Genomic DNA, 26413 nt, shown 5'->3' with positions numbered 1-26413 from the left:
TGACATCCTTAGCAGGACCCAACACAGAACCTTCCTCAGGTAGGTGCGCAGCATATAAATCCTTTGTCCCCTCCTCAGTTCGGAGGGGGTGGAACCTTCTGGACTAGCACTCAGCCCTCAGTTGTCTTTCTGCAGAAACATGAGTAAGGAGAAATCCCGGTTCTGAATAAACCAGGATTTGGAACTGGACAAACGGAAGGGTCAGGCTTCAGGGCCAGTTTGGGGTCTTCGTGCTAATCCCCGCCATTCCTCCACCACTCCCACCCTATAGGATCTGGGCTCTCCCGACTCCCAGAGCCCTGCCAGGGAGTTCCCAAGCTGTCCCAAAGGGCAAGGCTTGGTTTGCCAGTGCCGGGAACCCCAGGACTCTCCGTGCTGCCGGCTTGTGTGGAGGATCAGGGAAGTGGGGGCGAGGGAAGGGGAGGCTCTTCCTGGGGATCGCTTGAATTGGCCCCCTCAACACAGGCTTCCGTTGTCACGTGACTGCATCCCAGGTCTGACAAGCCTGGGGCTGGCGTTCTCCCAGCTGTCCTCCAGACTGCTGGAACGAGCGCTTGGGGGGGCACGGGCGGCAGCTCTGGGGGCCCCTCTCCGGTGGACTTTCCAACACCTGCCCCCCGACTATGCTAACCCAGAGCCCTCACAAGCCTAGGCATCCGACCCGCGGGGCAGTTGGGCACGGAGATGTCTGGGTGCTCCGGGGCTGGTGAGTGCGCGGGGCTGCGGGGCTGCGGGGCTGCGGGGCCCACCCGGCGGGGGCGCACGTCTCAGAGGTTGAGCGCCAGCCCCGGCCCCAGCGCGCGCTCCCAGGGCCGCCGCGGCCGGGAGGCTGTGACCGCGGCGGGACTGCGCGCAGAGCGTAAGCCGCGAGCACAAACAAGGCGAGGAGGCTGGTGTGAGCGCCTGGGCCCGCTGCCAGCGCGCCGGGGCTGGAACACAATGTCCCGAGCCGGCGGGCGGGCGGGCGAGCGCGAGCGAGAACAGCCTGACTCAGCAGCTGGGTAAGTGGGTGTGCTCGCTCACCAGATCAACCGCTCCTGCAGCCTGCGGTCAGCGGCCGCGACACCCGGCGGCTCCAGCGAGCGGGAGTGGCGAGCGCACCCCCCGCTCCCCGCCGCGCCCCAGCCCCCCGCGGCCGGCCTCCACGTGGCCCGTTTGCGCTGCCCTCTGCCTTCTCGCCCCGCCAGGACAGCGTCTCCCAGTGCCCCGCCCGAGCACCGCAGGGTCTATCCACCTGGGAGGGGCGCTCTCCGCATCCGACAGGTGTGGCTCGGCACACAGCGTCTGATAAACGTCCCGTTGGGTACGTGTCCCGTTTCCCTTAGTAGTAGACAGAGATATGAGTTTGTTCTGGGGTGATGGTGGGTAAGAAGCAGAGGAAGAGAATCCTAGAAGAAATAAGATATAGGGCAAGCGCTCTTTGTCCTCAGTTGACCCAGAGTTCAGAGTCTCTTCCTGTCCCCTCCCCTCAAAACCACTAGGCCCCTGAAGGTTTCCTCCTGGGAGGGAGGCAGAAGCAGGTGGTGTGATGCTCTGAAGCCTGTGACTCTGCTTTTCTGCCATCCCCACCCTCCCATCTGAAGCTACAGCAAAGACCCAGGAAGCCAAAAAATTCTTCCTTCTTCCCCTGTGCCTGCCTGCTGTCTCTTCTGGCCTGGTGGGGACATTGGGAGAATGGCAGCATCCCAGGGCAAAGGCTCTTGGAAAGGGGGGCTGTCTCAGCTCCAGCCTCCTGGGGTGTCTGTAAGGTGCCTAGAGGGACACCCTGTGCCTGGAGAGTGCCAGGGCAGGCAGGGAGGGGCTCTGTCCTCTGCCGAGTTCCAGGAAAGACCTTGGCAGGCAGTACAGGCCTGGGCTCCAGGGCCTTTGAGGGTGGGGTTAGGGGAGGGACCCTAAGCTGCAGAAGTGCCTCACCTGGGCCTTGTGCCCCCAGGCCCATCTGATGGAATCACTGGCTAGTTCTTTAGCCAAAAATTAACAGATGGATGCCAACATGGTCCTGGGCCATATGGACCACCTTGCAACACATACAGCACACTTCCCACACATGCTGTCACCCAGCCAGCACTCACCAACCCCCCTAGAAGGGAGGCAGCTTTGCTGTCATCTATTCCAAACTTCAACTTGATGCAACTTGATCCATGAATCTGTCCATGGCATCCCAGGTCAGTGATTGCTCTGAAGCCAGGACTGGGACACTGCCCCAGTCCCACTACCCTTCTGGATTTTCCCATCTTCAAATCCAGTCATATATGGGTCACTTGCCTTAATCTGGCCTAGAAGTGACTAAACTCACTCATGCCCCTTGCACCAACTCCTCCCCATTGTCCCTTGTGACACTCCTAGTCCCCCCAAATCATTGTGAAGGTGGGTTGATGTTTAACTGCTTTCTCTCCTTCACCATCCTATGTCTGATCTGTTACCAGATTCTGCTTTCTTCTTTTTGTTGCTGTTATTTTAAAATGCATTGTTTAGTCATTACCTTTCTCATTCACTCCTTCCTCTCCAGCCCTATAGATATCACCTTTGATCCAAAGTGCTGCAGTCTTTCTGATCCAGGTTGTTTCTTACTCCTACACGCCCTGCGGAATAATCTTTCTCAAACACCATTTGTCGTATCTGTTATCAGCGCAGACGTCTCAGCCAAGCATACTGGGTGTGCCAGCTGCTATGTGATCTGTATGTGTTCAGATTCATTCATGGCCTTTCCAGATCACTGAAGTGGAATCTACCTAGCACAGTGCCTGCTGCACAGTGAGAGGGCAGCAAATATTTTTCAATTGTCCAATTCATTTATTCGTACCACCTTCTCATCCCTCTACCTCTCTCTCCTGACTCCATCTCCCCATTCTCAGCAAGTTTATTGGCTTCCTGAGGCAAACTCAGGTTCATTTCCCCCAAATCTTCAGAGGGGGATCTGAAAGGGAGAAGCTGATATCCAAAGTCACATCAGGGAATTTGTGCCAAATACCAATCGTAGAGACCTTGGGTTTAAAGTAGAATGGGCACAGCTGCCAGTATCTGCTCCCATAAGAGATAAGGCCACAGAGAGAGCAGAAGGCAGAACACAAAAGTAAACACCAATGGCTTTGGGGTTTACAGAGGGATCTTGCCATTGAGAGATTCTAGCCCACTTCACTCTGAGACCCTGTTCTGATTCTCATAGTCTTTCTGTTTCTTGGAACCACATCTCATACACACCTCTAGTGATTCCACTTATGGATGCAACTCAAAATCCATCCCCACAGGAAGTCTCTGAAAGTATCCACACCATTTTTGTGTTTGTCATCAACTTCACTTCCCTCCCATAGACATCTGCTAGTATCACACCATTTGTTTGGTTTGTCATCACCTTCAACCCTCTGGCCTTATGAGCAGTCTTCTATTTTCAGCCCTTTCCTCCAAATGTTATAAACTCCTTCATGAAAAGGATAAGTATCTTTTTGTTTATTGTATATGATCTATTTATTTTAAGAAAGAAGCAGGAGGTAGGGCACTCAGGTTCATATAGAATTGTTGGGCCTTGAGTAAGACCTCTCTGAGTCAGTTTCTTCATCTGTAAAAGGCACGAGGGATGCCTGCCCTGCAGAATGAGGGACAAAACTCACAGAGATTATAAAATGCTAGGAAAGTGATTGTTGAATGGTGAGCATACAATAGTTTGTCTTCCTTCTTTCTCCGCATGGTTGAAACTTTCCCTTAATTAGGGGACCAAGTCTTCCTTAACCCTTACCCATTCCTGGATACTTTACACGTAAAAAGGGACAATATTAATAATTACACTGGTTCCAGGGACACAGCCTGGGATGCACAGCCACCATAATCCGTGAGGGCAGGCTTCGGATGGAGTGCAATATCCCAGTGCTTAAGCATCGCACCAAGCATGTTTGTTGAACGAAAGAGAGGGGGGGAAACATAGCTGTGCCTCACTTAGTTTCTCCGACAACAACGAGCGAAGCTGCAAAGATTGAAAAGCCCGCCCCTGCCGCGCCCCCACCTCTACCCGCAACCCCGCCCTGTCCCAAAGCCTGGATTCCCTGAGGTCTGCCCTCCTCTAGTCTGCCCCGGTTGCCTAGGAAGCAGTGACGTAACTCGAGGGGCGTGGCCTCTCTCCATCCTCTTCTGCCACCCTTGGTCGCTGCTTGGCGGTTCCTTTGGGGAGGATGGGGTTATTAGAGTCCTTAGACCCTCTCAGCCCGCGCCCGGCCCCAGCTGACTACGCCCACTCCCACTCGGCGGTCCCTTCCGACGCGCCGCTAGCTCGGGGCGCGCACCCCACCTAAACCTGGCGAGCTAGACGGGATGTCGGCCCCTGTCCTTGGAGGCCTTTCCACCTTTCACCCAGGACTGGCCAGAGGAGTCTGAAAGAGGGGCCAGGCGCTCAGCTCAGCGTTGCTGGGCCTGCAACGGGGCGGGCGGGAAGGTGGGACTGCTACCCGGCGCGTGGACGCCCCAGAGCCCGGGAGAGAAGGAGTTAAGCAAGGTGCCGGCGCCGGGCGCGGCGGGAGTGGAGGAGGGGAGCGGAGAGAAAGTGAGAGCGGGGGCGGGGAGGGGGGAGGACGGGAGCGAAAGAACATCCTGTGCCCGCTGCCGGATGCGCTCGGGGGAGGAGGGAGTCGGGGGAGGGAGAGTGAGGTGGGGGGGAGGCCCGGGTGGAGGAGGCGCGGCCTCCGCCCCCACCCGGTCCTCCTCCTCCGGGGGCGCCGCCCCCACCCGCTGCTTTTGCGGATTTCTCCGGGGTCTCCGTGCCTTTGCCGGAGTTCCACGGCTCTAGTTCCTGGGCTTTAGCTGGGGAGGGGATGGTCTCGGAGAGTGGCATCCAGGAAGGGCACGGGCGCCCCCAACCTTGTGCCAGGAAGCTGGGCGTATTGAGCGTCGCCTGTGCCGAGAGGAGCCGCACGTTCTCTCGGTCGGTCCTGATGGCAGCACTTCCAGGTAGTAAATTCCTCTAGAGGAGGAAACTAAGACTCAGATGATGGGATATGTCCAAATCCCACACAGCTGGGATTTGAACCCATGGCAATCGGACTCCAAAGGGTTTTTCCTTGGAGTGTGGAGCAGACCAACCTTCTCTTGTCTTTTAAGTGCACAAGTGCTGGGTCTCACAAGGCAAAAAGGTCACCCTCGGTAATGACCTAGGACTGACTTTCCTAATAGGCCCCCCAATAGCACCTGGAGCATTATAGTTTAGGAGGATTGCAAGAGCATCGTGAAGAGCATGAGGCAGTGGCCTTAGGGGTGGATGGCTTAGGAACAAAGTGGTTAGGGGAATGGACTGGGGGCTACCGCTTCTAAATTGGGGATTTGTGGGCTTCAAAGAGGACTCCGAAGTCGCTCAAGGTAGTTAAATAATTTTCATGAGTTGAGATTGATCAGCCTTAAGAAGACCATTGCGACCAGGGCGAGTGGCAGAGGCTGAAGGGGCGAGTAGTGCGCTTTTTCAGGGCGGGACGCCATTAGGCTTGCTGTGGGCCTTACCACACTCAAACATTTTGTCCAGGTGAAACCTCATAATTATTATAGTCAACATTGGTTGAACTCTGTGTGCAGGGCAGTGTTCCAAGTACTTTACTTAATCCTCACAAACAAGTCCATGAAGTAGGTCAGATTAGTCCCGTTTTACAGGCCGGGAAAATGAGGCACAAAGATCACAGAGCTACCTCTGTGGCTGCACTGGTTTGGAGCCATGGCAGTCTGGCTACAGCCCATTCCCATCCCCTACACGAAGCTGCACTGAACACGTGGGAACATTGGCCCTGGAGGTGAAGAGCTGGTACCAATGGCACAGAGGTGCAAGCCAAGGCAGCCTGTGTCTTTTTCTTGGTGAAGGCAGGTAAGGAGCTCATGGCTGCCTCTGTGTATATTGACTCTTAGACTTCTTTCTGGCCACCTAATCCAGATGTGACATTCTAGATGTGATGGAAAAACAAAACAAGAAAATAAACCAAGCCAAGTTCCCAGAAGGAGTCGCAGCTTTTAATACATTTCCTAAGAACATTTAAAACACACCTACCACCGGTGCAGTGGCACACGCTTTTGATCCCAGCAACTCAGGAGGCTGAGGTAGGAGAATCTCAAGTTCAAAGCCAGACTTAGCAATTTTCTACATAAAATATAAAAAAGGGTTGGGGATGTGGCTCAGTGGTTAGGTGCCCCTGGGTTGAACCCCCAGCACCACACACACAAAAAAAAATTATAAAAAAAATAATTAAAAAAAGGGGGCTGGGATTGTGGCTTAGTGGTAGAGCACTTGCCTAGCATGTGTGAGGCACTGAGTTTGATTCCCATCACCAAATATAAAATAAAATAAAACAAAGGTCCATCAACAACTAAAAATAATATATATTTTTTTAAAATTTAAAAACCACCTACCATCGATTATCTCCATTTCATTAAAGAAAATATGTATGAATTATCATTAAAAAAGGATCATCATCTAAATCAAAACCAAACACTCTTTCCGGGCACCCATGGTCATAGCTACTCAGGAGATTTGAGGCAGGAGGGCATCTTGAGGTTAGTTGAGACCAGCCTAGGTCATATAGCAAAACCCCATCCCTGAAAAAAAAAATAACAAAAATCTACCAGTCATTCCCAAGAAAGGAGTCATTGACTTTACACTGACTAATAGATGCTCCTCTGTCTTTATTTTTTTCATTGTACTGGGGACTAGTGAAAATGTCACCCTGGGTATGACTCTGCCTCTTTGCTCCCTCTGAATCATTTGAGGGCAGAACCAGAAGAAATGGTCTTTAGTATGGCAGGAGGGAATCAGGTTACAGCCAAGAAAGAACTCTCTTGGGAGGTCTTTAAAGAACAGATGACAAATCTGCTTCAGATATGTGAGCTGCAGAATCAGCTCCATAGCACTGAGGGGACAGCAACCGTGAGCAGAGCAGGGACCTTGTTCTGAAGGATCTGTTCAGATCCACCAAGGGAGCCTTGGAACCAGAAATGACAGTTGCCTATCAGGCAGCTATTTCCTTCCTGCAGATTATGGGGTACAATGGGTAGTTCCCTAGCAGTGAGCCTGTGCTCACCCACCTCTCATTGCAGACAGTCCATGTAGTCACCCACCTTGGGGCGAAGTGCTAGGAATGACCCTAGAGGAAGGGTGGGGATAAAAGAGAGGATAGGAAGAGATGACTGCCTAGGAGTGTGGCCTGTTTCCTGCCTGCAGCCTGGGGTGTGATGGGCAGAGGTTCTGAGTGGCCATGCCTGGACAGCTGCAGCATCCTTCAGAATGCTATTTCCCACTCCCGCCTCCCATCCAGGTGCAGCCCAGGACCCAGAGCCTTCTACCCCAGTTCTCCTGGGATGAGGTGGGTAAAACCGTGTTGTGGTACAACCATGCTCAACACTGGCTTTGGGTCTGACCCTAACTGGGAGCTTGTCATCTCCCTGTTCTGTACCAGAGAGAGGCCAGAAGGTGTAGGGAGACTGACGGAGAGAAGAGAAGGATTTGTTTGCACATGGCCCATCTAGTGGTAGAAATCAAAGCCTGTAAAGATGGCTCCCATCCTCTGGGGTGGTAGAATTTTCTGTCTACAGGTCGCAAACCTCATCCCCTGTGTGGGGAGGCTGGAGCGGGGGTCACACCACCACCGTTTCATGGCTGAAAGGCACAGATCTGCTCACATTGTAATCCTGGAGTTTTAGAATGGAAGATCTGGGATCCCCTTGGGTTTTAAGTGCAGAAACAGACCCAGAAAAGGATGGCTCCTTTCCCCTCCAGGGTCACTCAAGTTAGATGGGCCTGGAACCACACTTTCCAGACTCTCTGTCATTATTCTGTCCCCAAACTTTCAAAGAGTGATGAGGCATGACAGATACCTGTGAAGCGCAGAAATCTATGTCGGGTGCTGGGATGCAAAGATGGTTGTCCTCACAAGCTTTCCTCACACTCCAGGTCCACGTGCAGAAGCTGGAAAGTGACGGCTGTACCCAAGGCTGCAAAACTTGATAAGATGTCCACTTCATTTCACCTTCCAGGGTTGAGGAAGCTCTGTCTAAAGAAACACACCAAGGTCCAGGGATAGATCTACCTTAGAAAGATCAAAGACAGGAGGGAAGCAAAAGAAGGGGGTCAATGGGCACACCCCAGACTCCCAGAAACGCCCAAAGGCCCCAGCCAGAAATGGGTGTCTGCTGCCCTCTAGTGGAGGAAAGGGCAGCCCCTGGAGCTACCTGCTGGGCCCCTCCAACCTGGCTCCCCTCAAGACAAGGAGATGCCCATCTGCCCCTGCCTCCTTGCTTTTCTTTTTCTTTCTTTTTTCTTCTTTTCCTTTCCTTTTAAAATTTCCTTTACTTTCTCCTCTCTTTCTCCCTCCCTCCCTTTCCGACGCTGGGCATGGAACCCAGGGCCTGACCTGTGCTAGCTTTAGTGCTCTACCACTGAGCTACCCACCCCCCCCACCCCCCGACTGGCCCCAGAGTCTCCAGCTTCTTCTCTGCAGCCTTGAAAGCTGAACCTTCTCTCTTTTTCAAGCACCCCTGGTCATGCCACTTCCCAACTAAGACCCTCCATCCCATCATCTCCCTATTTTCCTTTGTTGCCTAGGTTTCAATTCTGGTACCCTGGTTCCTGGCCCTGCCAGAGTTCTGGTTCCGGAAGGCCTTTCCCAGGTGCCTTGGGCATAGCTCCCACCCGGGGAACAAGGCAGCGCTAAAGATATGGGCAAGAGCATCCCCAAGTACCTGGGGCAACTGGACATCCGCAAAAGTATAGTGGGCCTGGCCACAGGTGCCTCAGCCATCTACCTGCTCTACAAGGCCATCAGGGCTGGCCTAAAATGCCAGCCACCTCTCTGCTCCAATTCACCCATCTGCATCGCCCGTGAGTGTCCAGTCCCTGGGGAGAGGGCTCCGCCCCAGGAGGCACCTGCTTCTGAGGCCTCCCCTGTAGAAAGGCCCAAAGGTGACTCCTTCAAGTTCCTCTCTCCTTCCTCTTTCTCCTCTTCATCTTTCTTAGGAGCCCCGTAGCACCCTAGGCAAGGCCCTGCTAGAGATGTTAGTTTGGGGACTCTGGGTAGATATCACCAAGGTGTGACCCCAGGACTAATCTGGCAGGTCTCCAAATCCTACATTCACTTTGGCTTCCAGGCATACACTTCTTGGAAACTTGACATCAGCAGCTCCCCCCATTCCTTTCTTGTCTAGGAACTTGAGGCTTCAAGGAAAGGGAAAATCAGGGCACCTTCATGCCCAGAGTTTCCACCAGCCTTTATGGCACTTTTGTGCAAAGTCAGAAAAGAGGCACTTTCTGTGAGATCCCTTAATTGCCACCTGCTGGAATATCATTGCCATATGTTGATTACAATGAATCATTACTTGTTAACTGCCACATGCCAAAAAACTAGGTAGTAAATTCACAAATATGGGATATAATGACATAGACAGTACAACATCAGGTAGGGTGCCCTTGTGCAGTACACTCCCTGTTCAGCTGCACATGTAGTCCTGCATATAGAAAAAATCTAAAGAAACAAGGCAGCTTTGTCCCCAGGTCCTTCTCCTCTGTGTCCCCATTCTTTCATTACTGCCGAGTCCACATCCTAAACCGGGCTGGGTGGCTGTCTAGGCCTGGCCATCGAGCGAGAGCGCCATGGGCGGGACTCAGGTGAGCTCCGGAGACTCCTCAACTCTTTGGAGTGCAAGCACGATGGGTACACCAGGAGCATGATCCTGCACAGCATCACTCGCTGTGTGTACTTGCTGGAGGCTGAGGTGAGGAAAGGGAGGCAGGAGGTCCCTCCTACGCAACCTGACTGCTAGGGTTATGCTCTCCCTGCCCTTTGACCCGCCAGAGGGCCTCTTGGGACCAGCGTCTACATGATTGTGGGAGGGGTGTGCTGGGAGAGTGGTCTTTGGTGACATGGGGTGGGTGGGCAGTGGGCCCTGGACACCCGCTTCTCCTGCCTCTTCCGTCTCTCCCCACACACTCCAGGCCTCTGCTTGTACTAATGATGATATCAAGTTGGTGGCTGACATGCTGGAAGACAAGGACACCAGTGTCAAAATCCAAGCTCTGAACGCACTTAAAGCTTTCTCTGGCATCCGGAAATTCAGGCTTAAAATCCAGGTGAGGGGCTGGGGTTGTGGTTCAGCAGTAGAGCGCTCGCCGAGCATGCACAAGGCTCTGGGTTCGATCCTCAGCACCATGCAAAAATAAATAAATAAGTAAAGGTATTGTGTCCAACTACAACTAAAAGACAAATATTTTAAAAAAGATATCCAGGTGAGCCCAGGGGCAGGGAGTGAGATAGCGTACAGGGGAGGCTCATGGTTGCCGGGTCCTTTCGTTGGCATGAGATAAATGGTCACGTCCCAGAAGTTTGTTTGGATCTGAGTTCGTAACCCAGAAATAAGTGGGAAGAAGTGGTCATGTTCCCAGCAGGTTATGAAAGCCTTCCAATCTCAGGATGAAACCAAACAGAGGCACTAGTGGTATCTCTGAACCTCAAAATAGCAGAATACCCCCTGAGATTCTTTGACTCCAGCCAATTCTCCAGTCACCAGCTGGGTATCCCACAATTCCATTAAATTCTGACTAATGCAAAATTAGCACAGACTCCACAAATGAAGGGTTTAGCCCCATTCACATAAGTCTGACTTCTGATCAGCAATTTGGCTATGAATTTGGAATTTCACACAATCCCCTTTTCATCCTTGAAAATTTGCTAAAATGACTTGCAGAACTTGGGAATAGCATTATTGTAAAATGCATAACTCTGGAAAAGCCAAATGAGAGAAATAAGACAGGATGGAGGCGTGGGGAGGAGCTCCTTGTCCTCTCTGGGCAGCCCTACCTCCACCCCAGCACCACCATAAATTCAGCATCCTGGAAGCTCTCGGTTAGGAATTTTGCTGAAGGTTTATTATGGGGTTGTGATTAAACACTGGCCATTGGCAGTTGAACTCAACCTCCAACCCTGGAACCCAGTGTGGGGCTGGAAATCCCAGGTGACTAAGCTGGTTTGTTCTTTATGGTGACCAGCCCCATCCTGAAGGACTCACGGAGGTAGAAGCCAAGGCGATGAACTCTAATCCTTCCCATCTTTTTTTTTTTTTTTTTTTACATAAATATATACTTATTTAAAATTTAAAAATTTTTTTTTTGCATTTCAATTCTTAATAGACTTTACCACAATTTTTCGTATCTCTGTACACAAAGTATGTTGACACCCAATTCGTGTCTTCATACATGTACTTTTTAAAAAAAATTTATTTATTTTTTTTTGAGAGAGAGAGAGAATTTTTTTTAATATTTATTTTTCAGTTCTCGGCAGACACAACATCCCTGTTTGTATGCTGTGCTGAGGATCGAACCCGGGCCGCACGCATGCCAGGCGAGCGCACTACCACTTGAGCCACATCCCCAGCCCCCTTATATATGTACTTTGGATAATGATGTCCATCACATTCCACCATCCTTGCTAATCCTCTGCCCCCTCCCTTTCCCTGCCACCCCTCTTCCCTATCTAGAATTAATCTAATCCTCCCATGCTTCCCCTCCCTACCCCACTATGAGTCAACCTCCTTATATAAGAGAAAACATTCAACATTTGTTTTTTTGGGGATTGGCTAACTTTACTTCGCATTATCTTCTCCATTGTCTTACCTGCAAATGCCATGATTTTGTTCTTTTTTAATGCTGAGTAAAATTCCATTGTGTATATATGCCACATTTTGTAATCCATTCACCCACTGAAGGACATCTAGGTTGGCTCCACAGTTTAGCTATTGTGAATTGTGCTGCTATAAACATTGATGTGGCTGGGTCCCTGCAATATGCTGTTTTTAAGTCCTTTGGGTATAGTCTTAGGAGAGGAATAGCTGGGTCAAATGGTGGTTCCATTCCCAGATTTCCAAGGAATCTCCATACCATTTTCTATATTGGCTGTACTAATTTGCAGTCCCACCAGCAATGTATGAATGTGCCTTTTCCACCACATCCTTGCCAACACTTGTTGTTCAATCTTTCCCATCTTAAAAAGCAAAACCAGAGCTGGGATTGTGGCTCAGTGGTAGAGCACTCACCTAGCATGTGTGAGGCATTGGGTTCCATCCTCAGCAGCACATAAAAATAAATTTTAAAAAATTTGTGTCCATCTACAACTAAAAAAAAAAAAAGTAAAACCAAAAACTCTCCTTTCATCTTCAAATCTCCCTCTAGCAAAAGGTTTCTTCCCCCCCCCCAAATTAAAAATAAATTAAATTGAATATTTACAACTTAAAAAGATTTATGGGTTTCATGATTGCTTTTTCTGTTTCTATCAGGAATGTCATTGGGATTTTGATTGGGATTGCATTGAATCTGTATAGTACTTTTGGTAGTATGGCCATTTGGACAATATTAATTCTGTCATTCTGTCTATCCAAGAACAAGGTAGATTTTGCCATCTTCTAAGTTTTTCTTTAATTTCTTTTTTTAGCATGCTGTAGTTTTCATTGTAGAGGTCTTTCACCTCTTTGGTTAAGTTTAATTTTTTCTTTTTCTTTTTTTTTTTTTTTGATGGTGCTGGGGATTGAACCCAAGGCCTTTTGCATGCAAGACAAGCACTCTACCAACTGAGCTGTGTCCCCAGCCCTTCATTAAGTTTATTCCCAAGTATTTTATTTTTTTGAGGCTATTGTAAATGGGGTGGTTTTTCTAGTTTCTCTTTCAGAGGATTTTTCACTAATGTACAGAAATGTCTTTGATTTATGGATGTTGATTTTATATCCAGCTACTTTGCTGAATTCATTTATTAGTTCTAAGAGATTTCTGGTGGAATGTTTTGTGTCTTCTAGGTATAAAATCATATCATCTGCAAATAGTGATAATTTGAGTTCTTCTTTTCCTATCCATATCCCTTTAATTTCTTTCATCTGTCTGATTTTTCTGGCTAGGATTTTAAGAATTGTGTTAAATAGAAGTGGTACAAGAGGGTATCCCTGTCTTGTTCCAGTTTTTAGAGGGAATGCTTTTAATTTTTCTCCATTTAGAATGATGTTGACCTGGGGCTTTTACAATGTTGAGGTATATTCCTGATAATCCCTAGTTTTCATCTAGAAAATTAAGAGACCCAGAATAGCCAAAGCAATCCTTAGCCAGAAGAGTGAAGTTGGTGGCATTACTATTCCAGACTTTAAACTATACTACAGAGCAATAGTAACACAAACAACATGGTATGGGCACCAAAATAGCCCTGTAGACCAATGGTACAGAATAGAGGATACAGAGACTAACCCACATAACTACAGTTATCTTATATTAGACAAAGGCTCCAAAAATGTACATTGGAGAAAAGATAGCCTCTTCAACAAATGGTGCTGAGAAAACTAGAAATCCATAAGTAACAAAATGAAATTAAACCCCTATCTCTCACCATGGACAAAACTCTACTCAAAGTGGATCAAGGACTAGGAATTAAACCAGAGACTGTGTACCTAATGGAAGAAAAAGTAGGCCCAAATCATGTGGGATTAAGCCCCAACTTCCTTAATATGACTCCTAAAACATAAGAATTAAAACCAAGAATCAATAAATGGGATGGATTCAAACTAAAAAGCTTCTTAGCAAAAGAAACAATCAGTGAGGTGAATAGGGAGCCTACAGAATGGGAGCAAATCTTAACCCCTCACTCATCAGATAGAGCACTAATCTCTAGGATATTTAAAGCACTCAAAAACCTTAACACCAAAAAATGGGCCAATCAATAAATGGGCCAAGGAACTGAACAGACACTGTTCAGAAATCTCAGAAGAGGATATACAAATGTTGAAAAAATGTTCAACATCTCTGGCAATTAGAGAAATGCAAATCAAAACTACTGTAAGATTTCATCTCACTCCAGTCAGAATGGCAGCTTTCAAGAATACAGACAACAGGGGCTGGGGATGTGGCTCAAGTGGTAGCGCGCTCGCCTGGCATGCGTGCGGCCCGGGTTCGATCCTGAGCACCACATACAAACAAAGATGTTGTGCCTGCCAAAAACTAAAAAAAATAAATGTTAAAATTCTCTCTCTCTCAAAAAAAAAAAAAAAAAAAAAAAAAAAAAGAAGAAGAATACAAACAACAAGTATTGGCGAGGATGTGGGGAAAAAGGCACAGTCATACATTGCTGGTGGGACTGCAAATTGGTGCAGCCAATATGGAAAGAAGTATGGAGATTTCTTGGAAAACTGAGAATGGAACCACTATTTGACCCAGCTGTCCCTCTCCTCGGTTTATACCCAAAGGACTTAAAAACAGCTTAAAAACATATCAATGTTTTATAGCAGCACAATTTACAATAGTGAAATTGTGGAACCAACCTAGATGTCCTTCAGTAGATGGATAAAGAAAATGTGGTATATATACACAGTGGAATATTACTCAGCATTAAAAGAGAATAAAATCATGGCATTTGCAGGTAAATGGATGGAGTTGAAGAATATCATGTTAAGTGAAGTTAGCCAATCCCAAAAAACCAAAGGCTGAGTGTTTTCTTTGATATGAGGATGCTGATCCATAATGGGGATGTTGGGGAGCATGGGAGGAATGGAGGAACTTAAGATAGGGCAAAAGGAATGAAGGGGAAGGGAGGGGGACAGGGGGTAGGAATGATGGTGGAATGAGTTAGACGTCATTACCCTAAGTACACGTATGAAGACACAAATGGTGTGAAAATACATTGTGTACAATCAGTGACTCGAAAAATTGTGTTCTATATGTGTAATATGAAATAAATTGCATTCTGCCAGCATGTATTATAAATTAGAATAAATATATAATTTAATTTAAATAAAAGGGGGAAAAAGATTTATGGGTAAGGTAGAACGAATGATAATAGCATCAGGAGTGGTGGCACATGCCTATAATCCCAATAGCTTGGGAGGCTGAGGCAGGAGGATTGCAAGTTCAAGGCCAGCCTCAGTAATTTAGCAAACCCTAAGCAACCCAGGGGCTGGGGTTGTGGCTCAGTGGTAGAGTGCTCGCCTAGCATGCATGAGGCCCTGGGTTCAATCCTCAGCACCACATAAATGTAAAATAAAGATATTGTGTCCACCTCAAACTAAAAAATAAACATTAAAAAAAAAAACAAACCCAGACCTAGGCCAAGAATTAAAACATGACCACCACCACGCTCTCCCCCCTCCCTGCCCCCACCTGCCTGGCTGAGCCCCCATTGGCCTTGCCCTGAATTTTATCAATTTCAGGATTTTCTTCATAGTTTGATCACACTTGCACATGGCCCTGCATATCTGCCTACAGGGCAAGGCAGAGAAATTGGTAAAGCATAGCTTGGGATGTTGTTGAGCTTTATGTATGTGGAAATATATGGTGTGTATTCTTCCGTTTTGCCCCCAATGAACATTGAAAGATTTATCCTCATTGGGCAGCCTCATTTCCCTCTTTAGATAGTGAGAAACTGTTTCCTCTTTTTTTTTTTTTTAGTGCTGGGGATTGAACTCAGGGCCTCATGCCTGCCAGGCAAGCCCTCTACCACAGAGTCATAGCCCTGTCCTTTGTTTCCCTTTTCTCTGTTGTGTAGTATTCTGTTTTGTGAATACCCTACTATTTGCCCATTGGTAGGCATTTGTTCCCAGGTGTTTGCACCCATGCTTATCATGAGCCTGCTGGTTCCCTTCCCTTGCCTCCCTGGGGGCATTTCCCTAAGTGTGTATGCAGGAGTGGAAGGGCTTGGATAGAAGGTGTGCCCAACCTTTCCAGAAGGGTTGTATGAATGTACACCTCCACCAGCCCCACCCAAGCATCCCGGTTGTGTTATAATTTCATCAACATTTGATGATTTCACACTTGTTAATTATGTGCATCAAACATTTTTTGGGGAAAAATTAGGTCTCCACTTTCTGGCCGCCCCTACTTCATCCCCCAGTCTCTTTATTTCCTAAAGTGGTGATTCTCAAGCACATTAGAATCCTCTGGAAACCTGGTGAAAAGCAGATGTTTTGGGGCCCCACACCTAGAGCACAGTTCCCCAGAAGAGCTGTGTTTCTCTCAAGCCCTGGGAAGTGCCTGGGGCAGGTAAGGACCTGTCCCTCCTTCCCTGCATCTGTGTTCTGAAGACCTGACTCCTCTCCTCTCTGCAGGTGACAATAGTTATTAACTGGTCTCATTTTCCATCTAGATGTGTTCTCCTGGGGCCCTGCAGCCTGGGGGCTCCACGAATGCTTCCCCATGGCCAGCTGCTACTGGACATGCCCACTTAGATGTCCCTGACACATCCAATGTCCCCCATCCTCTCAGTCAGACCACCCTTTCCAGATGGGTTGTATCCAGTCAGACCCCCCACCCCACCCCGTTTGGTCTTCCTCCAAGCTCTCAGCACAAAGTGCACCATTGGTGATGGGCTCCACATCCTTGTCCCCACCCCAGCCATTTACACCGTAGGCTTCATGCTTTCCCACTCCCTGGCCCTTGCACCTGCTGGTCCCTCTTTCTGAAAGCTTCCCCCAGACTTTCTAACTCCTACCTGTCCTTCAGGTCTCAGCGGAGAGTGACAGTGGGGCAGGGAAGAGCAGGGTGCAAAGGGAATTCTTGCTTCCGCTTCAGGGTTCTCATTCCCTCTCCAAGGCTCAGCCTCAGTGTCCGGGGCTACTGCCTTTGGTACTCCCTCTCCATCCAAGCTTCTTGCTTCTCAGAACCCAAGATCTCTCTTCTTCTTTTTTTTTAATTCAACAAATGTCTACGGAGCCCTTACTTTGTGCCAAGGCACTACTACAGGCGCTGGAGATAAAGCAGTGAATAGAACAGGAAAGGTCCCTGTCCTTATATTCTAACAGGCACATCACATACAGAGTGCTTCTTGTGATAAGTGCCGTGGAGGAAAATTAGAGAGAGAGGGAGGGAGGGGATAAGGAAGGATGGGGGTGGTGTTGCAATTTGAAGGGAGGAAATCTTTCAGGTCCTTAGTGGGGTAAAGAATCCATGAGACCAAAAACACCATCTATAAGAGAAAAAATTGGCAAGTCAAGACTTCATTAAAATAAAAAACATTGGTTCTGTGAAAGACCTATTTTTTTAACATTTATTTTTTAGCTGGACACAATAGTTTTATTTCATTTATTTTTATGTGGTGCTGAGGATCAAACCCAGGTCCTCAACGTGCTAGGCGAGTGCTCTACTGCCGAGCCACAACCCCAGCCCCCCCGTGAAAGACCCATTAAATAGATGAAAAGACAAATGGCAGACTGGGAGAAAATATTGGCAAACCACATAGCCAACAAGGACTCATCTCAAAACTCAATCTTAAAAAAAGGACAAGAATCCAGCTAGAAAATGTGCAAAAGATCTGAAGACAGATGTCACTGAAGGGGTTGTATGATTTGCACAAAAGCACATGGAAAGATGTTTTAGTCAGCTTTTTTTGTTTCTGTGACCAAAATACCCAACAAGAACGGCTTAGAGGAGGAGAAGTTTATTTGAGGCTCACAGTTTCAGAGGTCTCAGTCCATAGATGGTGAGTCCATTGTTCTGGGCCAGAGGGGAGGCAGTAGGTCGTGGGGGAAGGGTGTGGAGGATGAAAGCAGCTCGGGACAGAGCAACCAGGAAGCAGGGACAGAAACAGTGCCACCAACCAGGGACAAAATATAAACCCCAGGGGCTGGGGCTGGGGCTGGGGCTCAGTGGTAGAGCACTTGCCTTGCATGTGTGAGACACTGGTTTCGATTCTCAGCACCACGTATAAACAAATAAATAAATAAAGGTCCATCAATAACTAAAAAAACTAAATATATATATATATATAAAAACCCCAAAGGCACAGCCCCAGTGACCCACCTCCTCCGGCCTACACCCCACCTGCCCACAGTTACCGCTCCGTTCAGCCACATTAGGGGTTAAGGCTCTCATAAGCAAATCATTTCACCTCTGAAGTTTCTTACATTGTCTAACACGTGGGCTTTTGGGGACAGACACCTCAGATCTAAACCATAATACTAGTCCATGGGAAATGCAAATTAAGACCATGGTGAGGGCTGGGGTGGGGCTCAGTGGCAGAGCACTTGCCTAGCATGTGTGAGGCACTGGGTTCAATCCTCAGCACCACGTAAAAATAAATAAAGGCATTGTGTCCATCCACAACTAAAAAAAATATTTTTAAAAAAAGACAGTGGTGAGATGTTAATATATTAGAAGACCTAAATCAAAATTAGTGACAATTCCAAATGATGGTAGAAACAAAGAAACTGGATTTCTCGTATATTGCCGATAGGAATGTAAAGTGAAATATGCACCAGGTGTGGTGGCACATGCCTGTAATCCTAGTGACTCAGGAGGCTGAGGCAGGAGGATCTCAAGTTTGAAGCCAGCCTTAGCAACTCAGTGAGACCCTGTCTCAAAAAATAAAAAGGACTGGGGCTGTAGCTTGGGGGTAAAGCCTCTCTGAGATCAGTCTCACTATTAAAAAAGAAAAACAGGGCTGGGGATATGGCTCAGTTGGTAGAGTGCTTGCCTCACATGCACAAGGCCCTGGGTTCAATCCCCAGCAACACACACACACACACTCAAAAAAAAAAAAAAAAAAAAAAAAAAAAAGAAGCTGCATTTTTCCAACCACTGGTTACATTCCTGGGCTTATATCCTAGAGGAATGAAAGCTTATATCTGCAGAAAAGCCTACATACACACAGTTATCCATGGAAGCTTTATTTGGGGTTTTTATTTATTCATATATGACAGCAGAATGCATTATAATTCTTACTACACACATAGAGCACGATTTTTCATATCTCTGGTTGTATGAAAAGTATATTCACAGGAATTCATGTATTCATACATGTACTTTGGAAAATAATGACCATCACATTCCACCATCGTTTATAACCCCCTGCCCCCTCCCTTCCCCTGCAACCCTCTGCCCTATCTAGAGTTTACTGATTCCTCCCATACTCCTGCTCCCTATCCCATTATGAATCAGATTTCTTATATCAAAGAAAACATTTGGCCTTTGGTTTTTTGGAATTGGCTAACTTCATTTGGCATTATCTTCTCTAACTCCATCCATTTACCTGCAAATGCCATGATTTTATTCTCCCCTTTTATTGCTGAGTAATATTCCATTGTATATATATGCCACACTTTTTTTATCTATTCATCTATTGAAGGGCATCTAGGTTGGTTCCACAGTTTAGCTATTGTGAATTGTGCTGCTATAAACATTGATATGGCTATGTCCCTATAGTATGCTGTTTTTAAGTCCTTTGGGTATATACCGAGGAGAGGAATAGCTGGGTCAAATGGTGGTTCCATTCCCAGTTTTCCAAGAAATCTCCATACTGCTTTCCATATTGGCTGCACCAATTTGCAGTCCCACCAGCAGTGCATGAGTGTACCTTTCTCCCACATCCTTGCCAACACTTATTGTTTGTATTCTTGAAAGCTGCCATTCTGACAGGAGTGAGATGAAATCTTACAGTAGTTTTGATTTGCATTTCTCTAATTGCTAGTGATGATGAACATTTTTTCATATATTTGTTGATTTATTGTACATCATCTTCTGAGAAGTGTCTATTGATTGGGTTATTTGTTGTTGTTGTTGTTTTTTGGTGCTTAGCTTTTTGAGTTCTTTATATACCCTAGAGATTAGTGCTCTATCTGTGTGTGAGGGGTAAAGATTTATTCCCATAATGGAGGCTCTTTACCTCACGGATTGGGATTGTTTCTTTTGCTGAAAAGAAACTTTTTAGTTTGAATTGATCCCATTTATTGATTCTTGATTTTAATTCTTGTGCCAGAGGAGTCTTATTAAGAAAGTTGGGGCCTAATCCCACATGATGGAGATTAGGGTCTACTTTTTCTTCTATTAGAAGCAGGGTCTCTGGTTTCATTCCTAAGTCTTTGATCCATTTTGAATTTGTTTGTTTATTTTTGTGCATGGTGAGAGATAGATGTTTAATTTCATTTTGTTGCATATGGATTTCCCATTTTCCCAGCACCAATTTGGTGAAGATGCTATCTTTTTCTCAAATGCATGTTTTTGGCACCTTTGACTCATATAAGATAATTGTAATTTTGTGGGTTAGTCTCTGTGTCCTCTCTTATGTACCATTGGTCTACAAGTCTGTTTTGGTGCCAATACCATGCTGTTTTTGTTACAATTGCTCTGTAGTATAGTTTAAGGTCTGGTATAGTGATGCCTCCTGCTTCACTCTTCCTGCTAAGAATTGCTTTAGCTATTCTGGGTCTCTTATTTTTCCAGATGAATTTTATGACTGCTTTTTCTATTTCTATGAGGAATGTCATTGGGATTTTGATCAGAATTGCATTAAATCTGTATAGTGCTTTTGGAAATATGGTCATTTTGATAATATTAATTCTGCCTATCCAAGAGCAAGGTAGATCTTTCCATTTTCTAAGGTCTTCTTTGATTTCTTTCTTTAGGGTTCTGTAGTTTTCATTATATAGATCTTTCATTAAGTTAATTCCCAAGTTTTTTTTTTTTGAGGCTATTTTAAATGGGGTAGTTTTCCTCATTTTCCTTTCTGAGGATTTGTCACTGATATACAGAAATGCCTTTGATTTATGGGTGTTGATTTTATATCCTGCTACTTTGCTGAATTCATTTACTAGTTCTAGAAGTTTTCTGGTGGAACTTTTAGGGTCTTCTAGGAATAGAATCATATTGTCAGCAAATAGTGCTAATTTAAGTTCATCTTTTCCTATACATATCTCTTTAATTTCTTTCATCTGTCTAATTGCTCTGGCCAGTGTTTCAATAACCATGTTAAATAGAAGTGGTGATAAAGGCCATCCCTGTCTTATTACAGTTTTTAGAGGAATGCTTTCAATTTTTTCTTCATTTAGGTTGATGTTGGCCTGAGACTTGACATAGATAGCCTTTATGATGTTGAGATATGTTCCTGTTGTCCCTAGTTTTTCTAGTTGTTTTGAACATAAAGGGGTGCTATATTTTGTCAAATGCTTTTTCTGCATCTACTGAGATGATCATATGATTCTTATCTTTAAGTCTATTGATGTGATGAATTACATTTATTGATTTCTGTACGTTGAACCAAGCTTGCATCCCTGGGATGAATTCCACCTGATTGTGGTGCACAATATTTTTGATATGTTTTTGTATTCAATTTGCCAGAATATTATTGAGAATTTTTGCATCTATGTTCACTAGAGATATTGGTCTGAAGTTTTCTTTTTTTGATGTGTCTTTGCCTGGTTTTGGAATCAGAGTGATACTGGCCTCACAGGATGAGTTTGGAAGTGCATAGCAGGTTTATTTGTAATAGCCCCAATCTAAAAGCAGATAAATGTGTTGAGTAGTTGAATGGCTAAACAAACCGATTTATCCATACCATGGAATACTACTCAGTAAATGTAAAGGAATGAACTACCACTACACAGAACTTGGGTAGATCTCGGGGCATTATACTGATTGAAAAAGGGTCCATTTCAAAAGGTCACATACAGTAAGATTCCATTTATACAATCTCAAAATAGTTATAGAGATGGAAAACAGATTAGTGTTTGCCAGGGGTTTGGATGGGGAAGTGGGTGACAGTGGGCCCCATGAGGCCCAGCGTTGTGGTGACAGGATGGTTCTGACCAGATAATCTGTGGGCCACAGGTGGCTATCACACAGATGTGTTCATGTGATAAAATGACACAGAGCTAAGCAGGCACATTAGACGGATACCAATTTCCTAGTTCTATGGGGCACTAGCACTGTGTGAGATGTAACCATTGAGAGACCTGGTGAGGAGCACAGGAGGCCTCTCATTATTTTGAAATAGTTCTTAATTATAAATAACTTGGAATTATTTAAGAATAAGAAGTGTATTACATATGATTATGTGATGGAGAAAAATGAAGACGGAGGGTGAGGGAAGGCAGGATGGGGGTGGTCAGTTCATCTCCTTGAGAAGGTGACATTTAAGCAGAGTCTTGAAGGAGGGAGGAGCATGAGTTCTGAGTGGCTAGGGGAAAGCTTTCTAAGCAGAGGGAAGAGTGTCTGCAAATACCCTCAGAAAGGTGTGTGCCTGGCACATCCGAGGAATAGCCAAGAGGCCATTATGGTGGGAACTGCGGGAGCAAAGCAGAAAACGGAAGGTGAAATCAAAGAAATAACGGGGAGAGAAGAGCAGATCGCATGGGACTGCATGTCACTGTGAGGGCTTTAGCTTTTGCCCTGAATGAATGGGGGCTTTTTTTTTTTTTTTTTTGGCACCAGGATTAAATCCAGGAGTGCTTAGCCACTGAGCCACACCCCCAGCCCTTTTTTTTACATTTTATTTAGAGACAGGGTATCACTGAGTTGCTTAGGGCCTCTCTAAGTTGCTGAGGGATCCTCCTGCCTCAGCCTCCCAAACCACTGGGATTATAGGCATGCACAAGAGTGCCCAGTAAAATGGGGACTCTTGAGGAGAGAAGAGACGTGTGTAACATGCCTGCTGCTCTGAAAACAGATGCAGGGGTGCAGGGATGGAAGTAGGGAGAGGAAAAGCTATTGCAGAAATCCAGTGACAGAGGATGGGGGCTTGGGAGGGGGTGGTAGAAGTGGGGGGTGGTAAGTGGCTTGATTTTTGACAGATTCTGATGGTAGATTCCACAGGATTTTCTGAAGGATTGGAAAAGGTGTGTGAGAGAGAAAGGAGTCAAGGGTTGATCTGCTGGAAAACGCAGCCAGGTGTTGACTCAGAGAGGTCTGCTAGTCATGCAGGGAGAAAAGGGAAATTGGCAGCTGGATGTGTGTCTGGACCTCAGGTGAAAGGTCTGAGCTGGAGGTGTGACCTTGACCTAAGTCACTGGCTGCACTGAATACTGAGCCTGGATGATCTCACTAAGCGGGGGACAGAGCTAGAAGAGAGGAGATGGAGCAGAAGAACTAGGAACGAAGAGTGAAATAAAGCCAGATGAAGAGAGAGTTCCAAGGAGGCAAGAGTGTTCAACTAAGTCAACTGAAGTTTGGGGTTGAAGTGGGAGAGAGAATCGACTATTTGGTTTGGCGCAGGGGTCCTGGTTGGGAGCAGTGATAAATGAAGTCGAGCTGGGGTGGCGGTGGGAGGCACCAGGTATAAGCAGATCCATTTCTTCCCTCCCATTTCAGGAACACTCCATCAAAGTGCTAGAACTGGTCTCCACCATCTGGGACTCGGAGCTTCACATTTCTGGCCTCAGACTCCTCAACAACCTTCCGCTGCCTGACTATGTGCATCCCCAGCTGCGGCGGGTGATGCCTGCCCTGATGGAAATCCTGCAGTCAGACTGTAACATGGCACAGGTGCCTGCGGATCATGACTGAGGCCCTGCCCTCTTGACCAGCACCTAGAGGGAAGAGCAGAGCTTTAGGTCTTCACTCCCGAGGCCCAGACTCATCCTCCTTCTCGTGCTTTACTCTTTTCTTTATTCAGGTACAAGCCCTGCGACTGATGAGCTACCTGGCACAGAAGAATGACCTTCTCTATGACATTCTCAACTGCCAGGTGAGAAAAGCAACTGAAGAGGGAGGGGCTGATGGATGCCAGCTTAGGTAGAAGGGAGGGAACAATTACACTCTCCAGACAAACAGCCCTGATGAATTGTCTTGTCCCTCTTCCTGCCTCTGCACCAGAGGCACTAAAAACTTGCTCCTTTTGTGTTCCCCCAATAGAATGAGAATCCATCCTATTGAGAAGGGTGTTCTCCTTTGAGGGGTTTTCTTTTCTTTTCTCTTTTTGGAACTGAGGATCAAACCTAGGGCTTTGCAAATGCGAGACAAATGCTTTGTCACTGAGCTACATCCCAGCCCCTTTGAGGGGTTTTCTAAACTCTGTGAGGAACACAGAAAACAAAAATTAATGTAGATATCTTAATATCTACATTAATTATTTATGGAAAAAAGCATCATTAAGGATAGAAAGGGGTTACTACATAATAATCAGTGGTTCAGTTCACCAGAAGGATGAAGTAATTCTAAACGTGTATGCACCTAATAACATAATCTCAAAATATATATGGCAAAACTAGATGGAATTCCAAGGAGAAGTTAATAAGTCTACCATCACAGTGAGAGATTTGGAAGATTTTAACAACTCTATCAGTAATCAGTAGATAAAAAACGAAATCAAGGTGCTGGGATTGTGGCTCAGAGAGAGAGCACTCGCCTAGCATGCGTGAGTCACTGGGTTTGATCCTCATCCCCACATAAAAATAAAATAAAGATTAAAAAAAAAACTAAAGCAAGTAAAGATATACTTATGTAAATAACACAAATAAGTTTAAGCCATTAGACACACCTAGAACTCTACAGTTATTAACTCTACACTCCTCTCAAGCATACAAAAATATTTAGGAAAATTAACCACATACTAAGCCTTAAAATTTTTCTGAACAAATTTCCTAGAATCCATATTATGATCATATCATTCATGTTTTAGGACCACAATATAGTTAAATTAGAAGATGATAATTAAGAAAAACTAAAAAATTCTTCTACAGTTGAGTCTAGGTATATTGGAGAGTTGAGATGATAGGAGGATGGAAGAATAAGAATTTTAGAATTTGCCTGAGATTTCACTCATCCTCTCTCCATTCCCATGTCACAGGTGCACTCTGACTTCCTGAACCTGTTCCAGTCCACACAGCCAGGAAATCTGCTGTTTGAGGTACTGGTGTTCGCTGAGCGGCTGAGTGAGGGCCGGAATGCTTCCCACTACCGAGCTGTGAAATGGCATTACAATGAACAGTCCCTGCATGAAGCCCTCTTTGGGGACGAGTCACGACTGGCAGACCGGCTGCTTTCCCTGGTCATCCACCCTGAGGAAGAGGTTCAGATCCAGGCCTGTAAGGTCATAGTCAGCCTACAGTGTCCCCAGGACGTGGCAGCCCGGCCCTCCTCCTTCCATCCCAGTCATTCTTTCTCTAAAAGTGGGGAATAAAGTTAAGGAGAATCAATAAATGAGTATGGGAGAGAAGCTTGGGGGCTTCTTGGAGCTTGATTTTCTGTCTGTGGACTTCCAGGGCTGGGTGGAGATTTCACTCAGTGTGACCTCTGCTCCAGAGGATGGTACGACATGGGCAAATCTCTCCAAACACAGCTCCGCCATGTTTAGGAGACTGACTCTTGCTGCTTTTCAAATCTGAATATGGAGCCAAGTACTTTCAGGAAGTTGGGAGAAGGTGGGTGCTATGATTTGGGTTCATATGTTGGAGTTGGATCCAGATTGATGGTATTGGGAGATGGTGTGGACCTTAAAGACATAGGATCTCATGGGAGGTTCTCAGGTCATTGAAGGTGTGCCCTCAGAAGGGGTTGGAGGACCCCAGTCTCTGTCTTCTTGTTTGGCAATGTGATACTTCCTTACACATGCGCTTCCGCCATGATGTGACCCCCATCTGTTGTTAGATCCTCCGCAGAGGCTGAATCAGGGGGACCTGACTTGATTTTGGGCTTCGAACCTCTAAAACTGTGAGCTAATAAATCTCTTTTCTTCATAATGGCTACCTTCAGGTATTTTATTTTGATAATGAAAATCTGACTAATACAGCAGGCTGCCGGGCTAAGACCAAAGATAATCAACAGGAGACAATCTATGGAGCTCTAAATTGGTCAAGATGGGTGAGGCTACGCCATAATAACAACCTCCAAATGTTTTTTATTCATCACAGGCTAGCTGGGGATAGAAGGGCAGGGATCTGCTCCACATCACCATTACTTAGGAATACAGGCTGAGGGAGATTCCTTTGTGTACTTCTACAAATGTTAAAGAAGGAAAAAGGAGTGTAGTGGTAGTATCTGACTCAGAAATTCCACTAGAAATGATGCTTAGCACTTCTGCTCATCTGATTGGCCAAAGTGGGCAGGGAAGATCAATCTTACCACATGCCCAAGAAAGAACTGAAAATATTTGGTGACAACATTAATAACAATGAACCTCAGGCATACTGGGTAAATGTGAGTTCTGGAATCAGACTGCTAGGTTTCCATTCGACCCTGTCCCTTACTGTGTGACCTTGGATGGGCTGTTAACCCTATTTGAACCTCATTCCCTCATCGATAAAATGAACAGGAGAACAGTGCCTATCTCATGAGGCTGTCGGGAGGAGATTATGTGAGTTACTGTAAGGCACAGTATTCTGCACACAAGTCCCAAAGACTGACTCTGAGGAGCTATGACATCATCACTGAGAAAATGAAAGATTAGCCCTGAAGCATCCTGGGTAGGTTGAGTTTCTCTCATCTCTCCAGGTTACAGGCACTGGTGGGCAAGGGGATGGGTCTCTTAGAGCTCTTCAGGAACATCCTGAAATGCCCCTGGAACTTTGCCTTGTGAACCAGAGCAGCAGTGTGAATAGTATAAAAACCATCACCAGGAAGCCTCCAGAAACAAGATCGTCCAACCAAATGTCGTCACCCGTCTTCAGGTCGCCCCATTTGTTTGTGTTTCCCACGTCTTCATTCACAGAGTTATCTGTGAGTCCTTGCTGGGTTGCT

At 46.3% G+C, this 26413-nt stretch overlaps 1 protein-coding gene across 11 annotated transcripts; it reads left to right on the top strand.

The window, feature by feature from the left end:
- Nucleotides 1-490: 490 nt before the first annotated feature.
- Nucleotides 491-25416, top strand: Armc12 (armadillo repeat containing 12). 11 transcript variants are annotated; one of them, XM_071613462.1, is made up of 10 exons: nucleotides 4682-4935; nucleotides 5626-5833; nucleotides 5914-6063; nucleotides 7275-7322; nucleotides 7910-8917; nucleotides 9581-9726; nucleotides 9947-10081; nucleotides 23048-23221; nucleotides 23352-23423; nucleotides 24525-24893. In XM_071613462.1, the coding sequence occupies exons 5-10, from the start codon at nucleotides 8674-8676 to the stop codon at nucleotides 24855-24857; spliced, it is 1104 nt and encodes a 367-aa protein (XP_071469563.1). In that variant the 5' UTR covers nucleotides 4682-4935; nucleotides 5626-5833; nucleotides 5914-6063; nucleotides 7275-7322; nucleotides 7910-8673; the 3' UTR covers nucleotides 24858-24893. The 11 variants fall into 11 exon arrangements, with proteins under 11 accessions (XP_071469566.1, XP_071469565.1, XP_071469567.1 ...); XM_071613466.1 differs by lacking the exons at nucleotides 5626-5833; nucleotides 5914-6063 and adding an exon at nucleotides 24940-25416 and having other exon boundaries at nucleotides 4681-4935; nucleotides 24525-24762; XM_027943657.3 differs by lacking the exons at nucleotides 5626-5833; nucleotides 5914-6063 and having other exon boundaries at nucleotides 7910-8027; nucleotides 8561-8917.
- The last annotated feature ends 997 nt before the right edge of the window (nucleotides 25417-26413 follow it).

Source organism: Marmota flaviventris, chromosome 6, assembly GCF_047511675.1.
Source record: "Marmota flaviventris isolate mMarFla1 chromosome 6, mMarFla1.hap1, whole genome shotgun sequence".
In the NCBI taxonomy this organism is placed as follows: domain Eukaryota; kingdom Metazoa; phylum Chordata; class Mammalia; order Rodentia; family Sciuridae; genus Marmota; species Marmota flaviventris.
The sequence above is the reverse complement of the archived record's forward strand: the minus strand, read 5'-3'. Positions and strand labels throughout refer to the sequence as shown.

What these genes read in the sequence shown, in the direction of transcription:
- Armc12 (XM_071613465.1), top strand. Translation starts at nt 8,674, where the DNA reads ATGGGCAAGAGCATCCCCAAGTACCTGGGGCAACTGGACATCCGCAAA. An exon ending in AATTCAGGCTTAAAATCCAG is followed by an intron (nt 10,082 to 23,047) that starts GTGAGGGGCTGG and finishes CTCCCATTTCAG; the next exon opens with GAACACTCCATCAAAGTGCT. An exon ending in CAGACTGTAACATGGCACAG is followed by an intron (nt 23,222 to 23,351) that starts GTGCCTGCGGAT and finishes TTCTTTATTCAG; the next exon opens with GTACAAGCCCTGCGACTGAT.